Raw genomic sequence first — 27,571 nt, forward strand, 5'->3', positions numbered from 1 at the left:
TACCCATCTGATTAAATATCTATCTGATTAGACATCCATCTGATTAGACATCCATCGGATTACACATCTATCTGATTACACATCCATCTGATTAGACATCCATCTGATTAGACATCCATCTGATTAGACACCCATCTGATTAAATATCTATCTGATTAGACATCCATCTGATTAGACATCCCTCTGATTACACATCCATCTGATTACACATCCATCTGATTAGATATCCATCGGATTAGACATCCATCTGATTAGATATCCATCTGATTACACATCCATCTGATTAGATATCCATCTGATTAGACATCCATCTGATTAGACATCCATCTGATTAGACATCCATCTGTTTAGACATCCATCTGATTAGACATCCATCTGATTAGACATCCATCTGATTAGACATCCATCTGATTAAACATCCATCTGATTAGACATCATTAGACATTTATCTGATTACACATCCATCTGATTAGACATCCATCTGATTAGACATCCATCTGATTAGACACCCATCTGATTAAATATCTATCTAATTAGACATCCATCTGATTAGACATCCATCGGATTACACATCCATCTGATTACACATCCATCTGATTAGACATCCATCTGATTAGACATCCTTCTGATTAGACATCCATCTGATTAGACATCCATCTGATTAGACATCCATCTGATTAGACATCCATCTCATTAGACATCTATCTGATTAGACATCCGTCTGATTACACATCCATCTGATTAGATATCCATCTGATTACACATTCATTTGATTACACATCCATCTGATTAGACATCCATCTGATTAGACATCCATCTGATTAGATATCCATCTGATTAGACATCCATTTGGTTAGACATCCATCTGATTAGATATCCATCTGATTACACATCCATCTGATTAGATATCCATCTGATTAGACATCCATCTGATTAGACATCCATCTGATTAGACATCCATCTGTTTAGACATCCATCTGATTAGACATCCATCTGATTAGACATCCATCTGATTAGACATCCATCTGATTAAACATCCATCTGATTAGACATCATTAGACATTTATCTGATTACACATCCATCTGATTAGACATCCATCTGATTAGATACCCATCTGATTAAATATCTATCTAATTAGACATCCATCTGATTAGACATCCATCGGATTACACATCCATCTGATTACACATCCATCTGATTAGACATCCATCTGATTAGACATCCATCTGATTAGACACCCATCTGATTAAATATCTATCTGATTAGACATCCATCTGATTAGACATCCCTCTGATTACACATCCATCTGATTACACATCCATCTGATTAGATATCCATCGGATTAGACATCCATCTGATTAGATATCCATCTGATTACACATCCATCTGATTAGATATCCATCTGATTAGACATCCATCTGATTAGACATCCATCTGTTTAGACATCCATCTGATTAGACATCCATCTGATTAGACATCCATCTGATTAGACATCCATCTGATTAAACATCCATCTGATTAGACATCATTAGACATTTATCTGATTACACATCCATCTGATTAGACATCCATCTGATTAGACATCCATCTGATTAGACACCCATCTGATTAAATATCTATCTGATTAGACATCCATCTGATTAGACATCCATCGGATTACACATCCATCTGATTACACATCCATCTGATTAGACATCCATTTGATTAGACATCCTTCTGATTAGACATCCATCTGATTAGACATCCATCTGATTAGACATCCATCTGATTAGACATCCATCTGATTAGACATCTATCTGATTAGACATCCGTCTGATTACACATCCATCTGATTAGATATCCATCTGATTACACATCCATTTGATTACACATCCATCTGATTAGACATCCATCTGATTAGACATCCATCTGATTAGATATCCATCTGATTAGACATCCATTTGGTTAGACATCCATCTGATTAGACATCCATCTGATTAGATATCCATCTGATTAGACATCCATCTGATTAGACATCCATCTGTTTAGACATCCATCTGATTAGACATCCATCTGATTAGACATCCATCTGATTAGACATCCATCTGATTAGACATCCATCTGATTAGACATCCATCTGATTACACATCCATCTGTAGACATCCATCTGATAAGACATCCATCTGTTTAGACATCCATCTGATTAGACATCCATCTGATTAGACATCCATCTGTTTAGACATCCATCTGATTAGACATCCATCTGATTAGACATCCATCTGATTAGACATCCATCTGATTAGACATCCATCTGATTACACATACATCTGATTAGACATCCATCTGATTACACATCCATCTAATTACACATCTGATTAGATATTTTCATTTAGTTTTTTTTACGCTGATTGAATTGTATTCTTGAGAACAATTTTTAATAAGACGTTGAAGATCAAATAAACATGAAATGCAGGCACTAAAAATGTAAAAAATCCTAATTACACAGCTTTTTAAGTCTCAAGTATAAAGGAGTACACTGGAAAACAGTATAATTATAAAAAAAATAACATTTTTACAAATAATAAAACGGATGCGAGGATAAGTTTACATAAGCATAGTCATTTTTGCGAATAAAAATATTTTGCGATAATGTAGTGGAGATCATTAGTCTGTATTTTAGTTTAAATTACATCCAACATGCCTATTTTTAATTCCATTAATTAAATATTGAATATTCATACTAGGTCTGAGACATACGGTTCATACTAGGATCTAGCAAAAATGTCTTTCCAAGAATTAAAAAATAAAAAAAGAGTAAATACATAAAAACAGCATACACAGAACTTAAAAAAAAAATTAAAATTATGTTACTATGTTTTAGTTTTTCTATGATAACTTTGCAATAAATAAAACATGTAATACGAGAATGAGAAAAAAATCGCATATTTACCTAACACTTTATTCCATTCACAGTTACTTAGATTTATTCGACATCTCAGACGATGAATTTCTATACCATTTGTGCTTTTTACGCTTTGTAACTCCTCCCCGAACAATCTTCGTACTAAGAAAGTCTTTCCAACAGATTTTTTTCCAACAATTATTAATTTTATATCCCGTCTTCTTTCTGAACCCGATTCAAGGGCATTCAGATAAATGGCAATCGACTCATGATCCATCTTTTTTATTTGTTCTGGTATTTTGCTGTCTGAAATGTAAATAAATAAATGTTTATCCTAAAAAGTCTATAGTAAGAGGTCATACTCGTCTACCGATTTATACATATTAGGTCTGAGACATACAGTTCATATTAGGGCCTTCTCAATCGATTTATGAATTTCGAACAGCGGTATCCTACTGTTGCCTTTATGATTATGTTGACGTCACATGCCTTGTGACAGCAACTAGTAAGAATGATTTTGACGTCACATGCCTTGTGAGAGGAACTAGTAAGAATGATTATCCAAAATATATTCAGCACGTTGAGGAAAGAATAAATTAGATGAGAATGATTTTAAAGTTAATGTGATCATGGTGATATGTAATCAATCAATCTTCTTCAAAAGCCTACTTCACGTTTCCCATCAATTTGTTGGTTTTTTTCATCATTTTTCATTATAACATTATAAGCAGATATCAAGATTTCTGTATATAAGAAACAGGTAATTATAAATCATTTCAGTCGGTATCTGAATAATTAACATTAGATAATTACCTTCAACTACTGGTGCTGCAGGTTCCTGTAAATGGGTGTCAGGAGTTACTTCTGGGGATGTCTTTGACATGACAGTCTACAAAAGAAAAATATGCTATAAACTATCATGCCCCATGTGAAAACTTGTCAAATAGTTTAATACATATATATTTTAATAGCCTTTCTACCTGCCACTACAATGTAGGTTTAAAGGACAATAACTCTATATTTTACAGGAAGTTGAAATGCGCAATGCAATCACAACTTTTTTTAACTAGACACAGACAATTATCTTGAATGGACCGTACTTCTTTGCTTATTTCCAACTTTGATTCAGTTGTTTGCATCTATTTGTTATAATATGTACAGTCATTGTATTGAACAAAATCATTTCTCTTCGCCACATAATTTATAGATAATGCATAGTGATGCACGTTGACTAAATATGAAAGTGCATATGTAGTTGTCTCCCTTACTAGTATAATCAGTTTCAGAATGCTCAATGTTATTTCCCTTGTTTTAAACTATAAATTTCATGTTTCTTTATTTAATGATTTACATGATGCTTATTCAGTACATATTTGTGAAATTGAATAGATATTAGTATTTTGAATTCATTGGTTAAAGATATTCATTTATATTCTAAAGTTTAGTATTTGCATTGTCATAAATCATGTATAACCTCCTTTGACAGACTTAGCCCTATACATTTTATATGACTGGTTTGGTGTAGTTGCATTGAATTGTCTGAGGTCTGAAGTATACAGTCCAACCAATGAAAGTTGTAAAGAATGCAAATCTCCCTTTAATTTATTAGTATTCAATTGTTTAGATATAAGAACCATTTTTTTTTTTAAATTGGAATTTTGATCAATCTTGAAGAAAATAATATGACCCCCCCCCCAAAAAAAAACATGAAAAACAAAATTCCCCATCCCCATGTTTTCTTAATTTGAAATTTTAAAATATATCAATTCACCAAACACATTTGACAAGATAGATTTTTTTCGGTGGTATAAAAAAAAATAGAGAGAATGATTTCGTTCTTTGCTAGATAATTGGTGAAACAGACTATACTTAATAAAATTAGTGAGTGAACACATTGAGTTATTCCTCTTAGTACAAGAAAATGTTTTCTCAGGCGTGCAAGAACATACAATCAAATGTTTTGTTTTATTTTGTCCTAATTGTAGATGACTGTCTAAAAAACCAAATTTCATTGGTTTATTTTGATATTTACAAAATTAAGTAAAAAGCCTAATTTCAAAGGCCCATTTTTGTCAATGAAAATAATGATTTTTAGATAAATTTTAAATTTGCCCATAATTTGCACATAATGTTTAGAAAATGCATATAACATCAAGAAATACATGCGTCAAACACATTGTTTTTTATAGAGAAGTTGGGAATACATATTTGCAAGTTGTTCGTTTGGCCAGGCTGACGATACAACCCACACTAACTGGCACTTGAGTTTTGTGTTGGTGACTTCGGTCATAAATCCTAATACCCAAAAAATGGACGACAAACAATATTTTACTAATGATTTGTAATGTGATGTCCTTTTTCAAATGATTTATATTTTTATTTTTTTGTTGTTGTCATAAGCAGTTATTGCCAAGTTCAAAACCAGTAGTGTGATCAACCATAATGGAGAAAATGCATCATTTCTTAAAGCATGTTTTATTTCTCCCATTTTTTAATTGCAAGAAAATAGCACATATTCAAGTTTTTAGGTTTAAGGCTGCAATCTGGAAATATGTGTTGAAATGCTTGTAATTTTGCTACCTTTATTTGAAATGGTCAATTAAGAAAAACAAATCAATTGTTTTCTGATTTTTGTGATTCACTGTTTTTTGCTTTAAAGGTATCAGACCAAAATTCAAAATCCCTACCTAATCCAACAAATTAATCAATTTTCAATTGTCACAGCTTTCTAATGTTTTTTTTTTTATTTTAAACAAAGCAGATATATCCTAGAATGTAAATATATCACCTTTATATCTGCCAATTTTTAATCCATGAATAATGTTTTCACTTAAAATACAAACGGTGCAAAAAGTAACCACTAAAAATAGCCCCTAATATTTCTGGAAATCTTAAATAAATATAGTATTGGATGCATTAATTCTATTCTTTTAATGCACAATCATGAGCAAGTTAATTATGTCTAAAAATGGTTTAAATATATTTCTTTTTCACTTCAAGTTTAATTTCTGCTAATTTGTTGGTAAGTTTAAGTAAACAATGACATCAAAAGCACTATATTTATGTTTAGGGATGGACTACTTTAATATAGAACTTTACATTCTAAATTGGAGAGAGTGAATTGGCGGTCTGACATCTTTGCCACTATGCGATATCTCACTAGAGTAAAATTTACAGCACACTGCTTATTTAATGATGATGGGATTTAATTCATTTGTTTGTAATTTAAAAACGTTGTGCAGGAAATTAACGTTACTAAGTTTACTAATTTCATAGAGGTTTTATCTATGTATGTGGCTTTGCCTATCCGCTACATACTGAAAGGTTTAAACTCTATACACAGGTTGACAGCATATTTAACATTTTGTAAAGATGTGCTTATATATGATTATTACATATTTGCATAAACATGCAAACTAACCTTTCCGCACAGAGGTATGCATTAAATATACATAAAAGAAGATGATGTGATGTGTATACCTAGGAGATACCAAGCTGATGAAACAAAAAATAAGAGACATCCAACAGATGAGAACACAGATATCAAACATTTGTCTTTCACATATGCCAACATGTATATTAGTCAAAAAGCTTGAAATTGTTAACTTGCATTGTTAGATGACATTGAAAATTACAGGCAACCGTTTCGATATAATTGCTTTGTACCAAGTCTGTTTTGTCTCTTATAACATGTTTAATCTGTGAATATCCTTTAAAGTAAGACAAGACTATTTACCTGAAAGAAGTCCATCACTTCTCTCTTCTTTTCTTCAGTACAATACCTTGATGTTGTTACCAGATCACAAGGAGTCTCACCCTGAAATATAACCAAATAATCTTTCATTAATTATACACATATATATCTTTTATTTCAAAAACTGTAAATAGTTATCAAAGGTACCAGGATTATAATTTAGTACGCCATAAGTAAAACATTAAATAATAGGTAACTGTTGCATTAATTTTACCTATTCAATGCAGAATATTGTCTTATTTATATATATGTTGTGAAAAATATATGAAAAATCATCATTTGTACATAACTTTTGTACATGTTATCAGTGTTTAATGACATGCTGAACAAAAATGGATGATGTGAACACACGGTCTTTTGCTTGACATATTTCTGCCGTATTTTTCACAACTTCATGATACAGTTTAATGTTGAGCATTGTTTTGTTAATAGTGTATGATTGGTGTAAGGTGTGTTGGTGAATTGTAATTAAATGGTAGTTTCGTTAATAGTATATGATTGGTGTAGGGTGTATTGGTGGAATGTTATTAAATAGTAGTTTTGTTAATAATGTATGATTGGTGTAAGGTGTGTTGGTGAATTGTAATTATATGATAGTTTGGTTAATAGTATGTGATTGGTTTAGGGTGTATTGGTGGAATGTCATTGAATGGTAGTATTTTTAATATTGTATGATTGGTGTAAGGTGTATTGATGGAAGGTCATTAAATGGTACTTTTGTTAATATTGTATGATTGGTGTAAGGTGTATTGGTGGAATGTGATTACATGGTAGTTGTGTTGGTAGTGTATGATTGGTGTAGGGAGTGATGGTAGAATGTCATTAAATGGTAATTTTGTTGGTGGGGTATGGTTGGTGTAAGGTGTGTTGGTAGAATGTGATTAGATTGAAGTTGTGTCAGTAGTGTATGATTGGTGTAGGGTGTGTTGGTGGAATGTGATTACATGGTAGTTGTGTCGGTAGTGTATGATTGGTGTAGGGAGTGATGGTAGAATGTCATTAAATGGTAATTTTGTTGGTAGTGTATGATTGGTGTAGGGTGTGTTGGTGGAATGTGATTAGATTGTAGTTGTGTCAGTAGTGTATGATTTGTGTAGGGTGTGTTGGTGGAATGTGATTACATGGTAGTTGTGTTGGTAGTGTACGATTGGTGTAGGGAGTGATGGTAGAATGTCATTAAATTGTAATTTTGTTGGTAGTGTATGATTGGTGTAAGGTGTGTTGGTGAAATGTCATTAAATGGTAATTTTGTTGGTAGTGTATGGTTGGTTTAGGGTGTGTTGGTGGAATGTAATTAAATGGTAGTTTTCTTAATAGTGTATGATTTTGGTAGGGTGTATTGGTGGAATGTCATTATAATTGTCAACAGGAAGTTCATATGAAAAGGAAGTGTTTTATTTTATTAGTAGGCATGTGATGAGATGGTAATAAGATGTGTTGCTGGGATAGGATAAAATGTTAGTTTTGTTAATAGTGTATGATTAGTGTAAGGTGTATTGATGAATATTCATTAAATGGTACTTTTGTTAATAGTGTATGATTGGTGTAAGGTGTGTTGGTGAAATGTGATTAGATGGTAGTTTTGTTAATAGTGTATGATTGGTGTAAGGTGCATTGATGGGATGTTATTAAATGGTAGTTTTGTTAATAGTGTATGCTTGTTGTAAGGTGTATTGATGGAACTTCATTAAATGGTACTTTTGTTAAAAGTGTATGATTGGTGTAAGGTGTATTGGTGGAAGGTCATTAAAAGAGGGACGAAAGATACCAAAGGGACAGTCAAACTCATCAATCTAAAACAAACTGACAACGCCATGGCTAAAAATGAAAAAGACAAACAGAAAAACAATAGTACACATGACACAACATAGAAAACTAAAGAATAAACAACACGAACCCCATTAAATGGTACTTTTGTTAATATTGTATGATTGGTGTAAGGTGTATTGATGAAAATTCATTAAATTGTAGTTTTGTTAATAGTGTATGATTGATGTAAGGTGTGTTAATGGAATGTCATTAAATGGTATTTTTGTTAATAGTGTATGATAGGTGTAAGGTGCGTTGGTAAAATATGATTAGAAGGTAGTTTTGTTTATAGTGTTTGATTGGTGTAGGGTGTATTGATGGAATGTCATTAAATGGTGGTTTTGTTAATATTGTATGATTGGTGTAAGGTGTATTGATGGAAAGTCATTAAATGGTAGTTTTGTTAATAGTGTATGATTTTGGTAGGGTGTATTGGTGGAATGGAATTAGAAGTGTCAACAGGAAGTTCAAATTTGAGGGAGATCTGTAATAAGAATAAAACTGAATGTTACCTGTTTTGATTTTACACAAGGACTACATCCCTGATCTATTAACCATTTTGTTGTATCAATCCGACCATACTGAGCAGCATAATGTAAAGCTGTGTGTCCACGCTAAAACAATATAAGAATACAAACATGTTAATGGTGTGTGATAACATAATCATGAAAGGAGTCAAACAGTTTACCAAATGTATGAAATATAACATTATATCTATTATATTTGTGTATAAACTATTTAATGGTAGATTAAGATATATAAAGTCAATGTATATTTTCTGATAGTGAAATAAAACAGGTAAAAATATATTAAAATCTTAATAATATGTGTAACAAGTCAAATAATAGCAACCCTCACTTTTTATAAGTCTCACAAGTATCTGTTGTCCATTTAACATGTATGATAAACAACTTGATTTTATGCTGATTCAGTATGTATGATCAGAATTGAAAGAAACACTTTTTTCATGAAACATTAAAACGAGTAGTATTTTCTGATTCAGTACAATGAGAAAAGAAAATTGAGAACCAACTTTATATAATTCTGTCAAATATTTTTTTATTTTTAGAAGATGTTTTACATTAGATCTGTAGAATAAATATTATCTGACTAAGGATTAGACACAACTCGTTCTCTTTAACATTTCATTAAAATCAGATCAGGTTAACAAAATAATTTTTAATAAGGAAAAAAAATAAAACCTTTACTATCTGATTCAGTCTTTCGTTACGAATACAATGAAACCCTTCTAAATATAAGTCTAACAAATATGTATTGTCCATTAAACCTGTCTGATTAACCATGATTACGTAGAATGATCAAAGTTAAAAATAATAAAATTCAAGAAACATTAAAATGAGTTATATTTTCTGATTCAGTACGAAGAGACAAGAACAATAAAACCCCACTTTATATACTTCTGTCAAATATTTGTTCATTTTTAAAAGAGGTTTTATTTAAAATCTATAGAATTAATTTTATCTGACTAAAGATGTTAACACAGCTCGTTCTCTTTAACTTCTCATTGAAATCAGATCATGTTAATAAAATCATTTTTATTCAGGAAACAAAATAAAATCTTAACTATCTGATTCAGTTCTGTGTTACGAATAAAATGAGACCCCCACTTTATATAATTCTAACAAATATTTGTTGTCATTAAACCTGTCTGATTAACAACATAATTTTGTGTAGTTCCGTATTAAGTGATGTTTGGTCAGAGTAAGATGATTATATTTATCAATACCTTGTCTGTAGCGTCTAATTGACACTCCTGAGTACGGAAGTACATCACCACCTCCAGGTGTCCTCTCCCAGCGGCCCACATTAATGGTGTCTGTTCATACTTTAATATTAACATATAACAGACATCAAAACTTGTGCAATAAACTGGACAATGTTGTGTAATAAATATAAACAAAATATATATCAAATGAATCAGTGGTCAAAACTGAATAAAATGACCAATCACACTTTTATCTATATTCTACATAAACAACATGTTTTATTGTTTATATATTATTCTACCACACATGTATTGTCCATTAAACCTGTCTAATTAAAACTGATAACGTAGAATGATCAAAGTTAAAAAAAAAAGTCAAGAAACATTAAAACGAGTAATATTATCTGATTCAGTATGAAGAGAAATGAGACCCCATTTATTCTATTCTGTCAAGTATTTGTTATTTTCAAAAGACATTTTACATTTAATTAGTAGATTTAATATTATCTGACTAAAGATGTTAACACAACTCGTTCTCATCAACATCTCCCTCATGCAAAACTCTAATTCCTTTCACGGATTTGGCTATACCTTTTTACCTTTTGGATTATAGCTCTTCATCTTTTATATAAGCTTTGGATTTCAAATATTTTGGCCTCGAGCATCACTGAAGAGACATGTATGGTCGAAATGCGCATCTCCTGCAAGAAAATTGGAACCGTTAATTTTATTACTACCACTGGGTCGATACCTCTGCTGGTGGACTATTAGTCTCCGAGGGTATCACCAGCACTCTACCCAGTACTTCGGTAACGGCATGAAAATACACTGAAGAGACATGTATTGTCGAAATGCGAATCTAATGCAATAAAATTGGTATCGTTAATTTTATTATTAAAATCAGATGTTGACAAAATAAGTTTTTGTCAAGAAACAAAAGAAAACCTTAACCATCTGATTCAGTTACGTGTTACGAATAAAATGAGAACCCCCCTCCTTTTTATAATTCTTACAAACATGTGTTGTCCATTAAATCTGTCTGATTAGCAACATGATGTTGTGAAGATCATTACCGTGTTTGTGACGTTTAATCGACTGCCCTGAGTGACAAGGTACATCACCACCTCCAAGTGTCCTCCCTCAGCCGCCAACATTAATGGTGTCCTTCCTCTCTGTAATATTAACATATAACAGACATCAAAACTTGTGCAATAAACTGGACAATGTTGTGTAATAACTATAAACAAAACATATATCACATGAATCAGTGGTCAAAACTGAATAAAATGACCACTCACGCTTGTATTGATATTCTACATAAACAACAAATAAACAAGATGTTAAATTGTGAGATGTTAGAACTTCTATCAGAACTGTCAGGTTAAAAAAAAAAGTTAGTTTTTCTAGAAAAATCAACAATGTTTAAATCAATAGACTCAGCTGGACACGACAATTAAAATGAGACCACACTTTATATAATTCTTTCAAGTATGTGTTGTCCATTAAATCTATCTGATTAATAATGAGTTTTGATACCTCATACTGACTTGTACAACAACATTTTTTGACCGCATTGACCAAATGTGCACTTGAATTTGTAAATCTATATACCCGCATAGTAAATCAGCCATATGTTTTATGTCAGGATTCAATGTATAATACAATGAACAGCAATATTCAAATATAATATATAAGAACACATTTTTGTTCTCATAAACTTAGGGTGCCAGCATGTCCTCTTTTTACTAAAAATACTGATACGTAAATAAAGGCAACAGTAGTATACCGCTGTTCAAAACTCATAAATCCATGGACAAAAAACAAAATCGGGGTAACAAACCAAAACCGAACGAAACGCATTAAATATAAGAGGAGAACAACGTAACAAATTTTCAGTAGTTTTCATACCTCAAGCATACTTGTACAACAAAATTATTTGACCGCATTGTCCAAAACTGACCATATGTGCACTTTAATTTGTAAATAGTTATAACGCAAAGTACATCAGCCATATTTTTTATGTCAGGATTTAATTTGTAATACAATGGACAGCAATATTCCATTATAATAACAAATTTTTGTTCGCATAAATTTAGGGTGCCAGCAAGTCCTCTTTTTTCTCAAAATACTGAAACGTAACAAAATTGCAGTAGTTTTGATACCTCATGCTGACTTGTACAACAAAATTTTCTGACCGCATTGACCAAATGTGTACTTTAATTTGTAAATCTATATACCCGCATAGTAAATCAGCCATATTTTTTATGTCTGGATTCAATGTATAATACAATGAACAGCAATATTCCAATGTAATAACAACATATTTTTGTTCACATAAATTTAGGGTGCCAGCATGTCCTCTTTTTACTCAAAATACTGATACCTAACAAATTTTCAGTAGTTTTCATACCTCAAGCTTACTTGTACAACAAAATTATTTGACCGCATTGACCAAAACTGACCATGTGTGCACTTTAATTTGTAAATCTATATACCCGAATAGTAAATCAGCCATAGTTTTTATGTCAGGATTTAATATGTAATACAATGGACAGCAATATTCCAATATAGTAAGAACACATTTTTGTTCGCATAAATTTAGGGTGCCAGCATGTCCTCTTTTTACTCAAAATACTGATACCTAACAAAATTTCAGTAGTTTTGATACCTCATGCTGACTTGTACAACAAAATTTTTTGACCGCATTGACTAAAACTGACCATATGTGCACTTTAATTTGTAAATCTATATACCCGCATAGAAAATCAGCCATATTTTTTATGTCAGGATTCAATGTATAATACAATGAACAGCAATATTCCAATATAATAATAGATATAGGAAGATGTGGTGTGAGTGCCAATGAGACAACTCTCCATCCAAATAACAATTTTAAAAGTAAACCATTATAGGTTAAAGTACGGCCTTCAACACGGAGCCTTGGCTCACACCGAACAACAAGCTATAAAGGGCCCCAAAATTACTAGTGTAAAACCATTCAAACGGGAAAACCAACGGTCTAATCTATATAAACAAAACGAGAAACGAGAAACACGTATATATTACATAAACAAACGACAACTACTGTACATCAGATTCCTGACTTAGGACAGGTGCAAACATTTGCAGCGCGATAAAACGTTTTAATGGATCCACACCTTCTCCCTTTTTCTGAAACAATAGCATAACATCACAACATAGAAAAACATACAATAAAATATCAATTGGCAGACTTAACTCAAGCAAAAAACGTATGATTACACAATGAACGAATAAATTTGATCTGCGATATCTGAATACAAATGCACAGTAAATTAAATATTAGAGACAAACATTCATGACCAAAAAGATAACAAACAAATTCAAACACACTGAGAAATATTTAACCAATCAATGCTCACTTTAGAAACAAAACCGTTTTTTATAATCTTGAAGTTTATACAAATGTTGTATGAATAAGTGAAAAATTGAAGATATTACAAATAATCAAAGCTGGTGTACAGACAAGATCCATATAAATAAAAAAATAACAAAACAGCATTATAAACAGTATCAACAGGTCGAATTAACAAGAAAATACGATTTGAGAGTACTCGCAGTTACTGACAGCTAGTTAAAAGCCAAAACCAATTAATAGTAAAAAATCATGCATCAGAGACTAAAATCGACTAAAACACATCACAGGGATCTAGTATTTTAACGTCATTAATAGTCAAAGAAGACATGACTTGTGCAATGCCAAAAATAAATGTATCGACAGGTAGTAGTATAGTGAAGAGCGACTTCTATAGAAATAAAAGTTAACGTGTCTGTGTCTCTATACATCTCGCCTCAAAAGATAATGAAATTTAGTTATGTTTTAATTTGCTAATGACAAAATCAATATTAGTGCCAATGTGAACTATATTCAGAGATCTAATTACAATATTGGTACGATAACCCTTACTTATAAGTTTGTTTAAAGGTTCGATGAGTTTACAAGGATCACATAGTGATTTCCTCGCTTTAAGTACAATATTACCATAAAATTTAGGATGTGAAATACCATTTTAATAAGCTTTCTACAGGTATAGCCAAATTTACTTATCAAATCTTTGTATCTATGAAAGAATTTAGTAAACGTTTTAAGTAATTTATGGTATCGAAATCCCTGACACAACAGTTTACCAGTGATGCATTGATTACGTTCGTTAAAATCTATGACATCAGAACACACACGGGCAAACCGAACGAGTTGCAATATATAAACACCGTATGATGAAGCCAACGGCACATCGCCGTCTAAAAAAGGAAAATTAACAATAGGAAATGAAAAATCGTCTCTTTTGTCGTAAATTTTAATGTGTGAAGTTTCCCGCTTGAAATTGAAATGTAAATCTAGAAAAGGACAACTGCTGCTGTTTATGTTAGATTTAGTTAAAGTAAGTTCGTTGGGGTAAATTTCTGAAGTATATTTAGAGAACTCTGGATTATTCAACGAAAAAATATCATCCAGATAACGGTGGGTATTTTTGAATGTATCAACCAAATGTAACAATGATGGGTCTTTACTGAGTTTGGTCATAAACTGAGATTCATAGCAAAATAAAATTAAACTGCTATTAAAGGAGCACAGTCGGTGCCCATAGGAATACCTACTACCTGACGATACACTTTATCGCCGAAACGTACATAAATGTTATCAAGCAGAAAGTTTAAAGCTTCAATCATATCCTCACATTTTCAGTAAGTGTATCTATCATACTTTCCTTTTTCGTTACAGAAAAAGGCCTCAAACGAGTTACAGCAAATAAAATTACAATGAGATTTTTCGAAAGACCTTTTTATCAAATACGAAAACTTTTTCTTTATAAGATTGTGTGGAAGTGTAGTGTACAAAGTAGAAAAATCATAACCGTCAACAGAATTATAAGGACTATTGAAAGCATGTATTTTATCTAAAGAATTTTTAACACTCCAAAAATAGTTAATACCATTATTTTCATAAGCTTTATTACAAAAGTTAATAACCAGTTCTTTGATAGTAGTAAAGGAGGTGGTTAGAAGCACTGATAGATTAGTAGTAGAACACTTACTCGAAGCGGAGATGAAACGGAATTTAAATGTTTTTTTGTGTAATTTCGGTAACCAGTGCATGGTAGGGACTTTCAAATGTTCGGAAGATACTTTAAGCTGGGCAGTGGCAGTGGTATGCTTGTTAACGATTTGACTCTCTGTGGTGCGCACTGACCTGAATGTAGAGGAATTGATAATTTCGTTTTGAAGAACTTTCGTGTAGTATATGCGTCACACCACCACTACATTATTTGCTGCCTTGTCTGCCGGAACGGACACAAACCGCTCTGCGAGTACCTTGAGTTTGTTTTTTTATTCTAGAAATGGGTATATCATGGTTCCTATTATTAATTTCAGAATTGTTTTCTAAATGAGATATTCTAATATCAACAGTATTCATAATTTTATTCAAATAACTGTCTAAAGATTTTTTATCGGATTTTTCACGTTTGCACCAATTTTACAATAGGCAGACAGAGCGTCTCTAATGACCTGACGACACTGTTTCCAATCTATTGTAGATGGAAGACGGTATTTCGGTCCTTTCTTTAGAAAAATTATGACTTCACGGTCATCGACTATGTTGAGGTCTCCTGTGATTACATGACCATGAACATATTTAAAACTAGATGTTTCGCAATCTCAAGTGGAAGGAACATTGTGTTCTATATTGACGTCTGTTGTAATTGACGTATAATTGAAAATCAAATTTCTGCTCGGTTTTTTATAAGAATACGATATAATGGGTTGTTCTATATTATCAAAATATGGAGGTATTAAGCTATAGTCAGAAGAGTCATTGAATATGCTAGACAAATTAATAAAATCAATACCTCTATTTATACATTTTAATTTGAGAAAATGTCGCTTATGATTTTCAGGTTTATCAATAATAGGAAAAAGCCTGTGATAAAAAAAGGCTGTAATAATACTTGTGTATTCATAAAATGGGCTAAAAAAAGAAATTTTATCACACTCCAGAAAAATAGCATATAATTTAGTTATAGGTATCTGACCCAGTTTGCATAATACTTTATGTCTGCCATTATTCTTTTTTATAGATAACAGATCAGAAAGTGTATAATTTATACGAGGTTTAATACGTTGATTGCGGTTCTTGCGTTTACCATGTGACCTTTTATTTCTAAGTCGTTTATCAACAATATTAATGACAACGATATGAGTTTTAGATATGTTCCCCTGTCCTAATATTTTATCATTTAGACCGAGAGGATAAGCTGTTTGAAGTCTTTTTATCCAAAACAATTCGCGAACTTCGCGTGATTTTTAAAATTGCTTGTGCGATTCTCCTGGTTGTTTTTGAACGGTTTCGAGCGGTTGGAATTTTATATATGTCAGATTATGATTATGCTTATCTAAATGCTGATATACTAAACTTTTGAAATTTTTGGGTCTACGAAAGCGGTACAGATGTTCTTGATTTCTTCTGAAATACTCTCGTCCCTTCTGTCCCACATATTGAATACTACACGTAGGTTGGGATCAAGTTACCACATATATTAGGTTTTGAGTTTTTCAGGTAATATCACAGGAAAAGGAGAGCGAAAAGGTTCTCCCGTTCACTGTTGACCTTATAGTATTTTGAGAAGTTAATCTAAAACAGGTTAGTATTTTTTTGGCATTGCACGGGAAAATTTGTGGATATCCACATGCATTTTTGTTAAATAATCTGGCTGTAGTGGCATTACCAATACGTTTATTTATGAACGTAGGTAACCTAGAAGTTGTGTTGTTGATAATAGTTTTTCCATTCCGTAAAATCATGATTATTTAATAGGGGTATAGGATCAATACAAAAGACCGGAGGTTGTAACATTGAATGAGGATCACAGTTACGGAATAGGGAGTAATTAGGAGTGCAGTAAAGAACTCTTACAAAAACTGTAATAAAAGGCCCGACATATGGACTTAAATATAACGAAACTGACATGTATAACAAACACAGGGCAAAAACAGTGGTTGTAAGAAATCTAAAAAAAACCATAGCAGGGGGCAATAATAAAAAATAGCAGGCGTGGATGAGTATCAATACATTCCAATACATCCCAATAAGAACACATTTCGCATAAATTTAGGGTGCCAGCATGTCCTCTTTTCACTCAAAATACTGATACGTAACACATGTTCAGTAGTTTTCATACCTAAAGCTTACTTGTACGACAAAATTAGTTGACCGCATTGACCAAAATTGACCATATGTGAACTTTAAATTGTAAATCTATATCAGCATAGTTAATCAGTCATATTTTCAATGTTGGGATTCAATGTATAATAATTATAATCGACAGAAATATTGCAATATAATAACAACAAAGTTTTGTTCGTATAAATTTAAGATACCAGCATGTCCTCTTTTTGCTCAAAATATTGATATATGTTACAAAATTTCAGTAGTTTTGATACCTCCATGCTGACTTTACAACAAAAGTATTTGACTGAATCGACCAAAACTGACCATATGTGAACTTTAAATTGTAAATCTATATACCTGCATAGTTGATCAGCAATGTTTTTGATATCAGGAGTTTTTAGTAGGACCATAAATATACATGTAATCAATAATATTGGTAAACTATATAAATGCAACAAAAATTCTGCATAACATGAGAGTGTCAGCATTTCATCTCTTTATTAAAAATAACAGTCACTACATATATAGTAGTTCATGATGGTGTGTAAAACAAAACTATTATGCCACATCATCAAAGTACCAACACTGACATGTCTGATTATAGTCCAAAAAATGATGACGTCTGGCAAGGCTATTTTTATTTTTTTCTGGGACGCCTGCCTACGTTGAAGCATACAACAATCACTTGTCAATTGTGGCGTCAGATATTTTGTTTGATGACATCCAAATTTTACGGGATCCTGTGTGATATTCAGCAATAGCAGACAAATAGCAATATTAAGGTGTATTCATTTGTAAATACTACCCTAGTTACAATGACTTAATAAAAAAGGTTCTCTTCAGTATCTGTATCTGTAGTGGTACGTGTAGAATCCTGTTTAGGCTTTTATACACGGTGGAGAAGAGCGCCGTTGTTATGGGCGGTGTTCTTGTAGAGCGGTTTTAAATGCCTCTCAGAACCTGCATGCACAACTTTATTTGGTAGTTGGTTCCAGTGAATAGTTGTTTCCACAAAAAATGAATGTTTGTACTGTGGTTTGTTGCTATTTGGTACTTTAAGTCCTCTGGTGTTATTGATAACTTGACGTTCGATGATATTGTCAGTTTCACAGTTTAAGTAAGTTTTGGCTTTTATTGTTGGTTTCGGTCTTGCTTGTATGACAAAATTGTCGGCTGGTAGAGCCGGCACCAGACCCTCAACCACCTTGTAAATCAGAATAAGACGGAGGCTGTGTCTTCTTTCCTCAAGCGTCCCCATTTTAAGCTGGCGTCTCATATTAGTTATGGACCCTGTTTCTCGACTCCTGTAGTTTTTCTTGATGAATCGTGTAATCCTCTGTTTTGGATACGTTCTAGTTTGTCAATTCTCTTCTGGGAATATTATACTGTTTATCTATTATGTCGGTTGATTGATTTTGCTTATAGTTAAACCTCAAGTGGCAACTATTTCATTAAAGTGTGTATTGAGTATAATTCTGGGACGTCCCGTATCTCAATTAATCGGCAAAGACAAATCTCTTGATCTATCTGACGAATTTGCCGAGATTGTTGATAGTTTTACCACACCGTATGCTTACGGACACTGTACAATTTCTGTTAGAATATTCTGCGGAAAATAGAATAGTTAATGCAAGGCAAACAAGTTGAATAACAATGAAATATCCATGCATGTACAAGTTTATGCATAAAGTAAAATTAAGGAAGGGACAGGTAAAACACAGGGAACGAAGCAACTTCGACAATGTTGTTGATATCCCGTGAACATTGCTCCGATGCGTTGGACAACCTTTCTATCCGCCTTCTAATAAAAAAAAACAACACGCTATGTGATTGTATAGGCATTTTTTCTATTCATTTAAAAATACATGTATATCAAATAAAAAAAAGAGAATTTGTATAATATCTAGTAAAGTCTAGCGAGTAAATAATAAATGATATCTGTGGAAAAACAATGCGTGTTGTTTACGTATTTTAATTAAAGTTCAAGTCTGATATGAACACTTTTATAACGATAAACTGTCATAAGCAGACCTGTCCTCAGGTCTGGTCAATAGCAGACTTGTCCACAGGTCTGGTCAAAAGCAGACCTGTCCTCAGGTCTGGTCAGGAGCAGACCTGTCCACAGGTCTGGTCTGAGGCAGACCTGTCCTCAGGACTGGTCAAAAGCAGACTTGTCTACAGGTCTTGTCTGGGGCAGACCTGTCCTCAGGACTGGTCAAAAGCAGACTTGTCCACAGGTCTGGTCTGGAGCAGACTTGTCGATAGGTCTGCAGCAGTCCTAAAAAAGCAGACCGTAGGTCTGGTCCACCAATGACAAAGTTAAATTGCTTGACTGCTTAAAAATTCTCAAGTAAACTTAGAAAGCAGTCAACAAGTTAACTCTAAGTTAACTTTTGTCAAGGTTAGGACCGCACCCATCTCTACGTAGAATGATCCAAAGTTTAAAAACAAAACTTTTTCAAAAAACATTAAAAAGAGTTATATTTTCTGATTCAGTACGAAGAGACAAGAAAAATGAGACCCCACTTTATATAATTCTGTCAAGTTTTTGTTATTTTAAAAATTTAATTTACATTTTCCTATTAAATCAAATGTTTCAAAATTAATTCTCCGTCAAGAAACAAAAAAAAAATGCCCGATGTTGATGTTGAGTATAAGAGTGTCACTGCTACTCCACGTGCTTGTGTTGAGTATAATAATGTCTTCACTATGTCACATGTTGGTATTGAGTAAAATAATGTCATTGCTATGTCGCATGATGGTCTTGAGGTAAATAGAGTCATTGCTATGTCACATACTAGTGTTGAGTATAATAGTGTCACTGCTACGTCACATGTTGGTGTTGAGTATAAGAATGTTATTACTAAGTCTTATGCTGGTGTTGAGTATAATAGTGTCATTGTTATGTCACATGTTGGTGTTGTGTATAAGAATGGCATTACTAAGTCACATGCTGGTGTTGAGTAATATAGTGTCATTGTTATGTCACATGTTGGTGTTGTGTATAAGAATGTCATAACTAAGTCACATGCTGGTGTTGAGTTATATAGTGTCATTGTTATGTCACATGTTGGTGTTGTGTATAAGAATGTCATCACTAAGTCACATGCTGGTGTTGAGTATAAGAGTGTCATTGCCATGTCACATGCTGGTGTTGAGTATAAGAGTGTCATTGTTATGTCACATGTTGGTGTTGTGTATAAGAGTGTCACTGCTATGTCACATGTTGGTGTTGTCTATAAGAGTGTCATTACTAAGTCACATGCTGGTGTTGTGTATAAGGTTGTCATTGTTATGTCACATGTTGGTGTTGAGTTTAAGAGTGTCACTGCTATGTCACATGTTGGCGTGGATTATAAGAGTTTCACTGCTACGTCACATGCTGGTGGTGTGTATAAGAATGTCACTGCTATGTCACATGTTGGTGTGGATTATAGGAGTTTCACTGCTACGGCACATGCTGGTGTTGTGTATAAGAATGTCACTGTTATGTCACATGTTGGTGTAGATTATAAGAGTTTCACTGTTACGTCACATATTGGTGTTGTGTATAAGAATGTCACTGCTATGTCACATGTTGGTGTGGATTATAAGAGTTTCACTGCTACGTCACATGCTGGTGTTGTGTATAAGAATGTCACTGATATGTCACATGTTGGTGTGGATTATAAGAGTTTCACTGCTACACCACATGATGATAATGGGTATAATAGTGTCATTGTTATGTTACATAATGGTGTTGACTTTCAGAGTGTGATGTGTCATTAGTTATTAATTAGCGTAAGAATGGCATTGCTACATCACATGTTTGTGTTGAGTATAATAGTGTCATTGATATGTCACATATTGATGTTGACTATTATAGTGTGATAGCTATGTCACATGTTGATGTTAATGTAAAAGGTATCAATGCTTTGTAACATGTTGGTGTTGAGTATAATAGTGTCACTGCTATTTCACTTGTTGGTGTTGAATCTGAGAGTGTCAGTGCTATGTCGCATGTGTATATCAAGTATCAGAGTGTGATAGTTATGTCGCATGATGGTGTTGAGGTAAAAAGTGTCATTGTCATGTCATATGTTGGTGTAGAGTATAAGAATGTCATTGCTATGTCACATCATGATGTTGAGGTAAATAGTGTCATTGTCATGTCATATGTTGGTGAAGAGTATAAGTATGTCATTGTTATGTCAAATGTTGGTGTTGAATATAAGGGTGCCAATGCTATAGCACATGCTGGTGTTGAGTATACGAGTGTCATTGATATGTCACATTTTGATGTTGACTATAAGAGTGTCACTGATACGGCATATGTTGATGTTGACTATAAGAGTGTCACTGATACGTCACATGTTGATGTTGACTATAAGAGTGTGGTTTGTCACTTGTTTGTGATGAGCGTAAGAATGTCATTGCTACATGTTTGTTTTGCTATGTCATATGTTGTTGTTGACTGTAAGGGTGTTATAGCACATTGAGGTAAAGGGTGATATTTCATATACTTGTGTTGAGTATAAGAGTGTCAGTATTATTTCTCTTGTTAGTGTTGACTGTAAGAGTGTCATTGCTATGTTACATGTTGGTGTAGAGTATAATAACGTCATGGATATTTCACATGTTGGTGTTGAGTATAAGAGTGTCATTACTATTTCACTTGTTAGTGTTGACTGTAAGAGTGTTACTGCTACGTTTCATGATGGTGATGGGTATAGGAATATCATTGACATATCACATTTTGGTGTTGAATATAATAGTGCCATTGCTATGTCACATGTTGGTGTTGAGATAAAGAGTCTCAATGTCATGCTATACGTTGGAATTGAGTATAAGAGTATCACTGTTACGTCACATGTTGATGTTGAGTATACGAATGTCATTGCTATATCATATGTTGGTGTTGAATAGAAGATTGTCACTGATATATCACATGTGAGTGTTAATTATAAGAGTATTACTGCTACGTCACATGTTGGGGTTGAGTATAATAATGGCATTGCTATATCACATGTGGGTGTTAACTAGAAGAATGTCACTGCTATATCATATGTTGGTGTTGAGTATAAGAGTGTAACTGCTACGTCACATGATGGTGATGGGTATAATAGTGTCATTGCTATGTCATATGATGGTGTTGACTATAATAGTGTGATGTGTCACTTGTTTGTGATGAGTGAAAGAATGTCATTGCTACGTCACATTTTTGTGTTGACTATAATAATGTCATGGCTGTGTCACATGTTAATGTTGAGGTAAAGAGTGTCATGGCTGTGTCACATGTTGGTGTTGAGTATAATAATGTCATTGCTATGTCACATGTTGGTGTTGAGTATAATAGTGTTACTGCTACGTCGCATGTTGGTGTTGAGTATAAGAGTGTCATTGCTATGTCACATGTTGGTGTTGAGTATAATAGTGTAACTGAGAGTGATCGGGACCGGATCACATAATGCTATATCTTCATGTGAAACATTGTGAATAATAGATCTGACAAAACAGTTAGACGCAATATTGATCTCATTTTAAAAATGTTTTGATTTAAATTTTGAATACTTTTTCTTGCATTTGATTTATTTGGGTGCTTTTCTCTCCTGTATTCCCATATATTGGTATGATTGCCAATGAGACAACTACCCACAAAAAAGACCAAAATGACACAAAATGTTTAGTACAGGATTGGTAAATGCAGGTTGTATAATCAGTTAATCATAATATATCATATTACTATGTTTCAAATATTTTGAAGACACGAGTATTTGTAATAAACATGATAAATAGAATGTATACTGAATTATTGAACACTAACAAGGGCAATGTCTAACCGAACCACATATTTCTACTATATAATAAATATCTGTTAAAGATTTTACCTTACTTACCAGTCTACATTCCAAGTTAGCTCTGTTCTTTACACATAACTCTACCTCTTTTATATTCCCCTCCTCTGTAGCTGTAAGAAGTTTCTGTAAACAAAACAAAGCTTTTATATTTTCCTGTAGAACATACAAATATATTATCAATGTAATAATTGAAATTCATAAGCTACATTTTTACAGTCTCAACAGTTTATACCAAAAACAGTGATTACCAAGAAGAAGTGAAATTGTTGTCTATAATTTCAGAGGTTTTTTGAAAAGTCTGTATACAATTGTATTATGCATCAGTTTTGAGATCAGCCTAAGTTTTTGTTGCAGTTTGTGTTGCTCGGTCTTTAGTTTTCTATGTACAGTTTTGAGTATAAAAAGAAGATGTGGTATGATTGCCAATGAGACATTTCTACAAAATAGACTAAAGAACACAGAACATAACAACTATAGGTCACTGTACAGCCTTCAACAACGATCAAAGCCCATATGGCATAGTCAGCTATAAAAAAGCCCTTACGTAACTAATGTTGAATGTTGATTGTTGTTCACTTTTTCCTTGGCATTTTCGGATTCTCTTCTACTTAAATAGTTGTGAATGTCCTTCAATGTCTTACTTTTTATTGTGTGTCTCCTAGAATTTTGAAATTTCGTTCTGTGACATAGGTCACATGACATAGACTGACACTGAGAATACTGCTCGCTTGTATCTGTATGTACATTGAATAGACAACATAGGTCACATGACGTATTTCACATGACAATGACTAACTCGGAGAATAATGCACGCCTGTATATTAATGTACAGTTAATAGACAACATAGGTCAAATGACATAGGTCACATGACACTGACTGACTCTGAGAATACTGCACGCCTTTATTTTTATGTACATGTTATAGACAACATAGGTCACATGACATAGGTCATATGACATAGATCACATGACATCGATCAAATGACACTGGCTGACTGACTTTGAGCAGACTGCACGCAAGTATCTTTCTGTACAACATAGACAACATGGGTCACATGCCATAGATCACATGACACTTACTTTAAAGAACAAAAACTTACCTCATTCCAACTTGCCATTATATCCTGTAAAAGAAAATGAAATCATTGTATATTTATGAAAATAAGGAGATACGGTTACAATTATATGCAACAGTACGGCCTTGAACAATAAGAACAAGAGGCTGTCATATCAATCAATCCCTAAGCTTCGTTATATTATTCATTAAGCTTCCTTATATCAATCATTAAGCTTCCTGACATTTATCACTAAGCTCCCTAACATCAATCATTTAGCTTCCTAAAATGAATGTCGTATGCGGAATAATATGGAAGTAGTACAGAAGTTGTTGTTTATTCTTTATAAATCAGTCATTAAGCATCCTAACATAAGTCATTAAGCTTCCTAAAAGTAATGTCTTATGCGGAATACTCTAAAAGGAGACATTGGTGTAAACTATTTATAAATATATCATTAGACTTCTTGCATTAATGACTTATGCATCATACTGTGAAAGTAGTACAGACGTTGTTGTTTACAATTTATCAATCTATTATTAAGCTTCATAAAATTAATAGTTACGCTTCCTAAAAACAATTAGTAGGCTTCTTACGGTAATGTATTATGTGTGATTCTGTAGAAAGAGTACAGACTCCGTTGTTTACGGTTTTATAAATCAATCATTTCTCGTTTTAATTGTTTTACATTTTCGGGGTATCTGTAAATACCATATGACTTATTTACCCAATTTCTCCTTCGAACACTTCGACTTACAGAATATAAAAATTATCAATTTAAATGTATATAGTCGTACTATATTCGTTAGTAAAACATAACATTTGACCTTACATATATCAATAGCTATGAAAACAAATTAACTCAATTACTAAAATTGCATCATTAAATACTATCTGCCATGGTACAGGTGCATATGAATATTGAACAATGATATTCACCATTTTTTTAAATTGGTATTGGGATCCAAATAAAAGACTACTAAGCATATCGTATTACATTAAACAGAAAAGTAAATTACAGAATTTAAAACTAGAGGCTCTAAAGAGCCTGTGTCGCTCACCTCGGTATATGTGCATAGAAAAGAAAGGACACAAATGGATTCATGACAAAATTGTATTTTGGTGATGGTGATGTGTTCGAAGTTCTTACTTTACTAAACGTTCTTGCTTCTTACAATTATATTTTATAATGAACTTTGCCCATCAGTAACAGAGAAAAATATTTGGTGAAAATTTACATAAATTATCAACTATCAAAGGCAATAACTCCTTAAGGGGTCAATTGACGATTTAGGTCATGTTGACTTATTTGTAGATCTTACACTGCTGAACATTATTGCTGTTTACAGCTTATTGCTATCTGTATTAGTATTCTAGATAATAACCAAAAACGGCAACATTTCTTTAAAAAATACCAATTGAAGGGCAGCAACCCAACAACCACTTGTCCAATTCATCTGAACATTTTAGAAAAGATAGATATTGACTTGATTAACAATTTAACTCCTTGTCAGATTTGCTTTAAATGCTTTGGTTTCAGAGTTATAAGCCAAAATATACAATTTACCCCTGTATTTTTTTTTTGCCGTGGTGCCAATCTTGGTTGGATGGCCAGGTCATCAGACCCATATTTTTAAAACTAGATACCCCAAAGATGATTGTGGCCAAGTTTGGATTAATTTGGCCCAGTAGTTTCAGAGGAGAAGATTTTTGTGAAAGATTACTTAGATTTATGTAAAATGGTTAAACCTTGACTATAAACTTCAAGTATAAAGGACAAGAACTCCTAATGGGGTCAACTGACCATGTTAGTCATGTTGACTTATTTGTAAATTTAACTTTGCTTAACATTATTGATGTTTACAGTTTATATCTATCTATAATAATATTCAAGATAATGACCAAAAACAGCAAAATTTTCTCAAAATTACCAATTCAGGGGCAGCAACCCAACAACGGGTTGACCGATTCATCTGAAAATTTCAGGGCAGATAGATCTTGACCTGATTAACATTTTTACCCCATTTCAGATTTCCTCTAAATGCTTTGGCTTTTGAGTTATAAGCCAAAAACTGCATTTTACCCCTATGTTCTATTTTAGCCGTAGCGGCCATCTTGGTTGGTTGACCTGGTCACGCCACACATTTTTTAAACTAGATACCCCAAAGATGATTGTGGCCAAGTTTGGATTAATTTGGCCCAGTAGTTTCAGAGGAGAAGATTTTTGTAACGACGGACGCAAAGTGATGAGAAAAGCTCACTTAGCCCTCTGGACCAGGTGAGCTAAAAAAATGTGTTCAGCTCGTGCCTTATAAATAGTGTATGATTAAAGTATCTCAAATACTTCTCTCTTGTTTCCAAGATTCATGTGACTTCTAATCATCTTTATATAATTTGGCGTTTTCGATGTTTGTTTTAGAAAAGATTTTTCAACAGGACACATTTCTTTCTTTTTTACTTTTGTCTTTTAACAAGTATGTTAGGGTCTATTTAAGATTAAAACCAAGGTCACTCCTGATAAAAAAAAACAAAGGACAAGAAAACAATGAATTACAAAATTAATAACTAATCTTAATAAAATTTACTTCTTATCCGGGATACTTCATATGATATCATGTGAAAGGAATACAGACATTTCTTATTTTCTGTTTACAAAATAAGCAACTTTGTCATACAGTATTTAGACGTGATATAAGTGAGCAAAAATGGGATTAGCCAATCATATTAACCTACATCACAATTCATTATTAAATCAGTGTGTTACGTCTTGAGATAACACTATATCATCACATTGATTGATTTTGACCAGTTCAACATATTATGTTATTCAACTTATTTTATCAGGTAAATACAATGTACCCCCCTTTTCTGCACTGTGATATATTTCTATTTAATTTAAATTTCTATAGTCGTACTGTTATATTCGTCAGCTTAAAATAGCATTTAATCTTAACGATATGAATTACGTTTTAAAACAAGGTATTTAATTTTTACAATCATATCATTTACTTATATCACAGTCAAGGGTCGTAATTGTATATATTAGCATGGTGTTGACAATCAATAAGAATAACCATTGTTATCAAAATATAAAAGACTACAATGCACGTCTTACAAGGTTACACACGGAAAATAAGTTAAAGAATTTGGAAAAATGTACGAAACATATGAGCAGTAAAGAGTAATATCATCGTCTTTTTTTAAAGTATTACGTGTTTTTTAATGTAATCTTCAAAATGTTAATATATTATGGAGTTAGAAGTAAATGAACTGTGAAAAACAGTCAATGAATCCAATGTTA

General features: G+C 32.6%; 2 protein-coding genes and 1 long non-coding RNA gene across 3 annotated transcripts in view; 1 reads left to right on the plus strand and 2 right to left on the minus strand.

Moving 5' to 3' along the window:
- LOC143051566 (uncharacterized) overlaps positions 1–27,571 on the minus strand; it is a 425,778-nt gene that overhangs the window by 249,537 nt on the left and 148,670 nt on the right. The gene's annotated exons all lie outside the window — the stretch shown is intronic.
- LOC143051550 (uncharacterized) overlaps positions 1–27,571 on the plus strand; it is a 576,970-nt gene that overhangs the window by 161,162 nt on the left and 388,237 nt on the right. The gene's annotated exons all lie outside the window — the stretch shown is intronic.
- The window catches only part of LOC143051961 (uncharacterized), a 353,125-nt gene that overhangs the window by 908 nt on the left and 324,646 nt on the right, over positions 1–27,571 (minus strand). Inside the window, exons 10-11 of the mRNA XM_076224938.1 lie at positions 3,696–3,771; positions 2,931–3,188 (exon numbers count right to left, since the gene is read on the minus strand). Of these exons, the coding sequence (XP_076081053.1) occupies positions 2,931–3,188; positions 3,696–3,771 (334 nt within the window). The remainder of the gene's footprint in view (positions 1–2,930; positions 3,189–3,695; positions 3,772–27,571) is intronic.

The sequence above is a fragment of the Mytilus galloprovincialis genome, chromosome 11 (assembly GCF_965363235.1).
Source record: "Mytilus galloprovincialis chromosome 11, xbMytGall1.hap1.1, whole genome shotgun sequence".
NCBI lineage: Eukaryota > Metazoa > Mollusca > Bivalvia > Mytilida > Mytilidae > Mytilus > Mytilus galloprovincialis.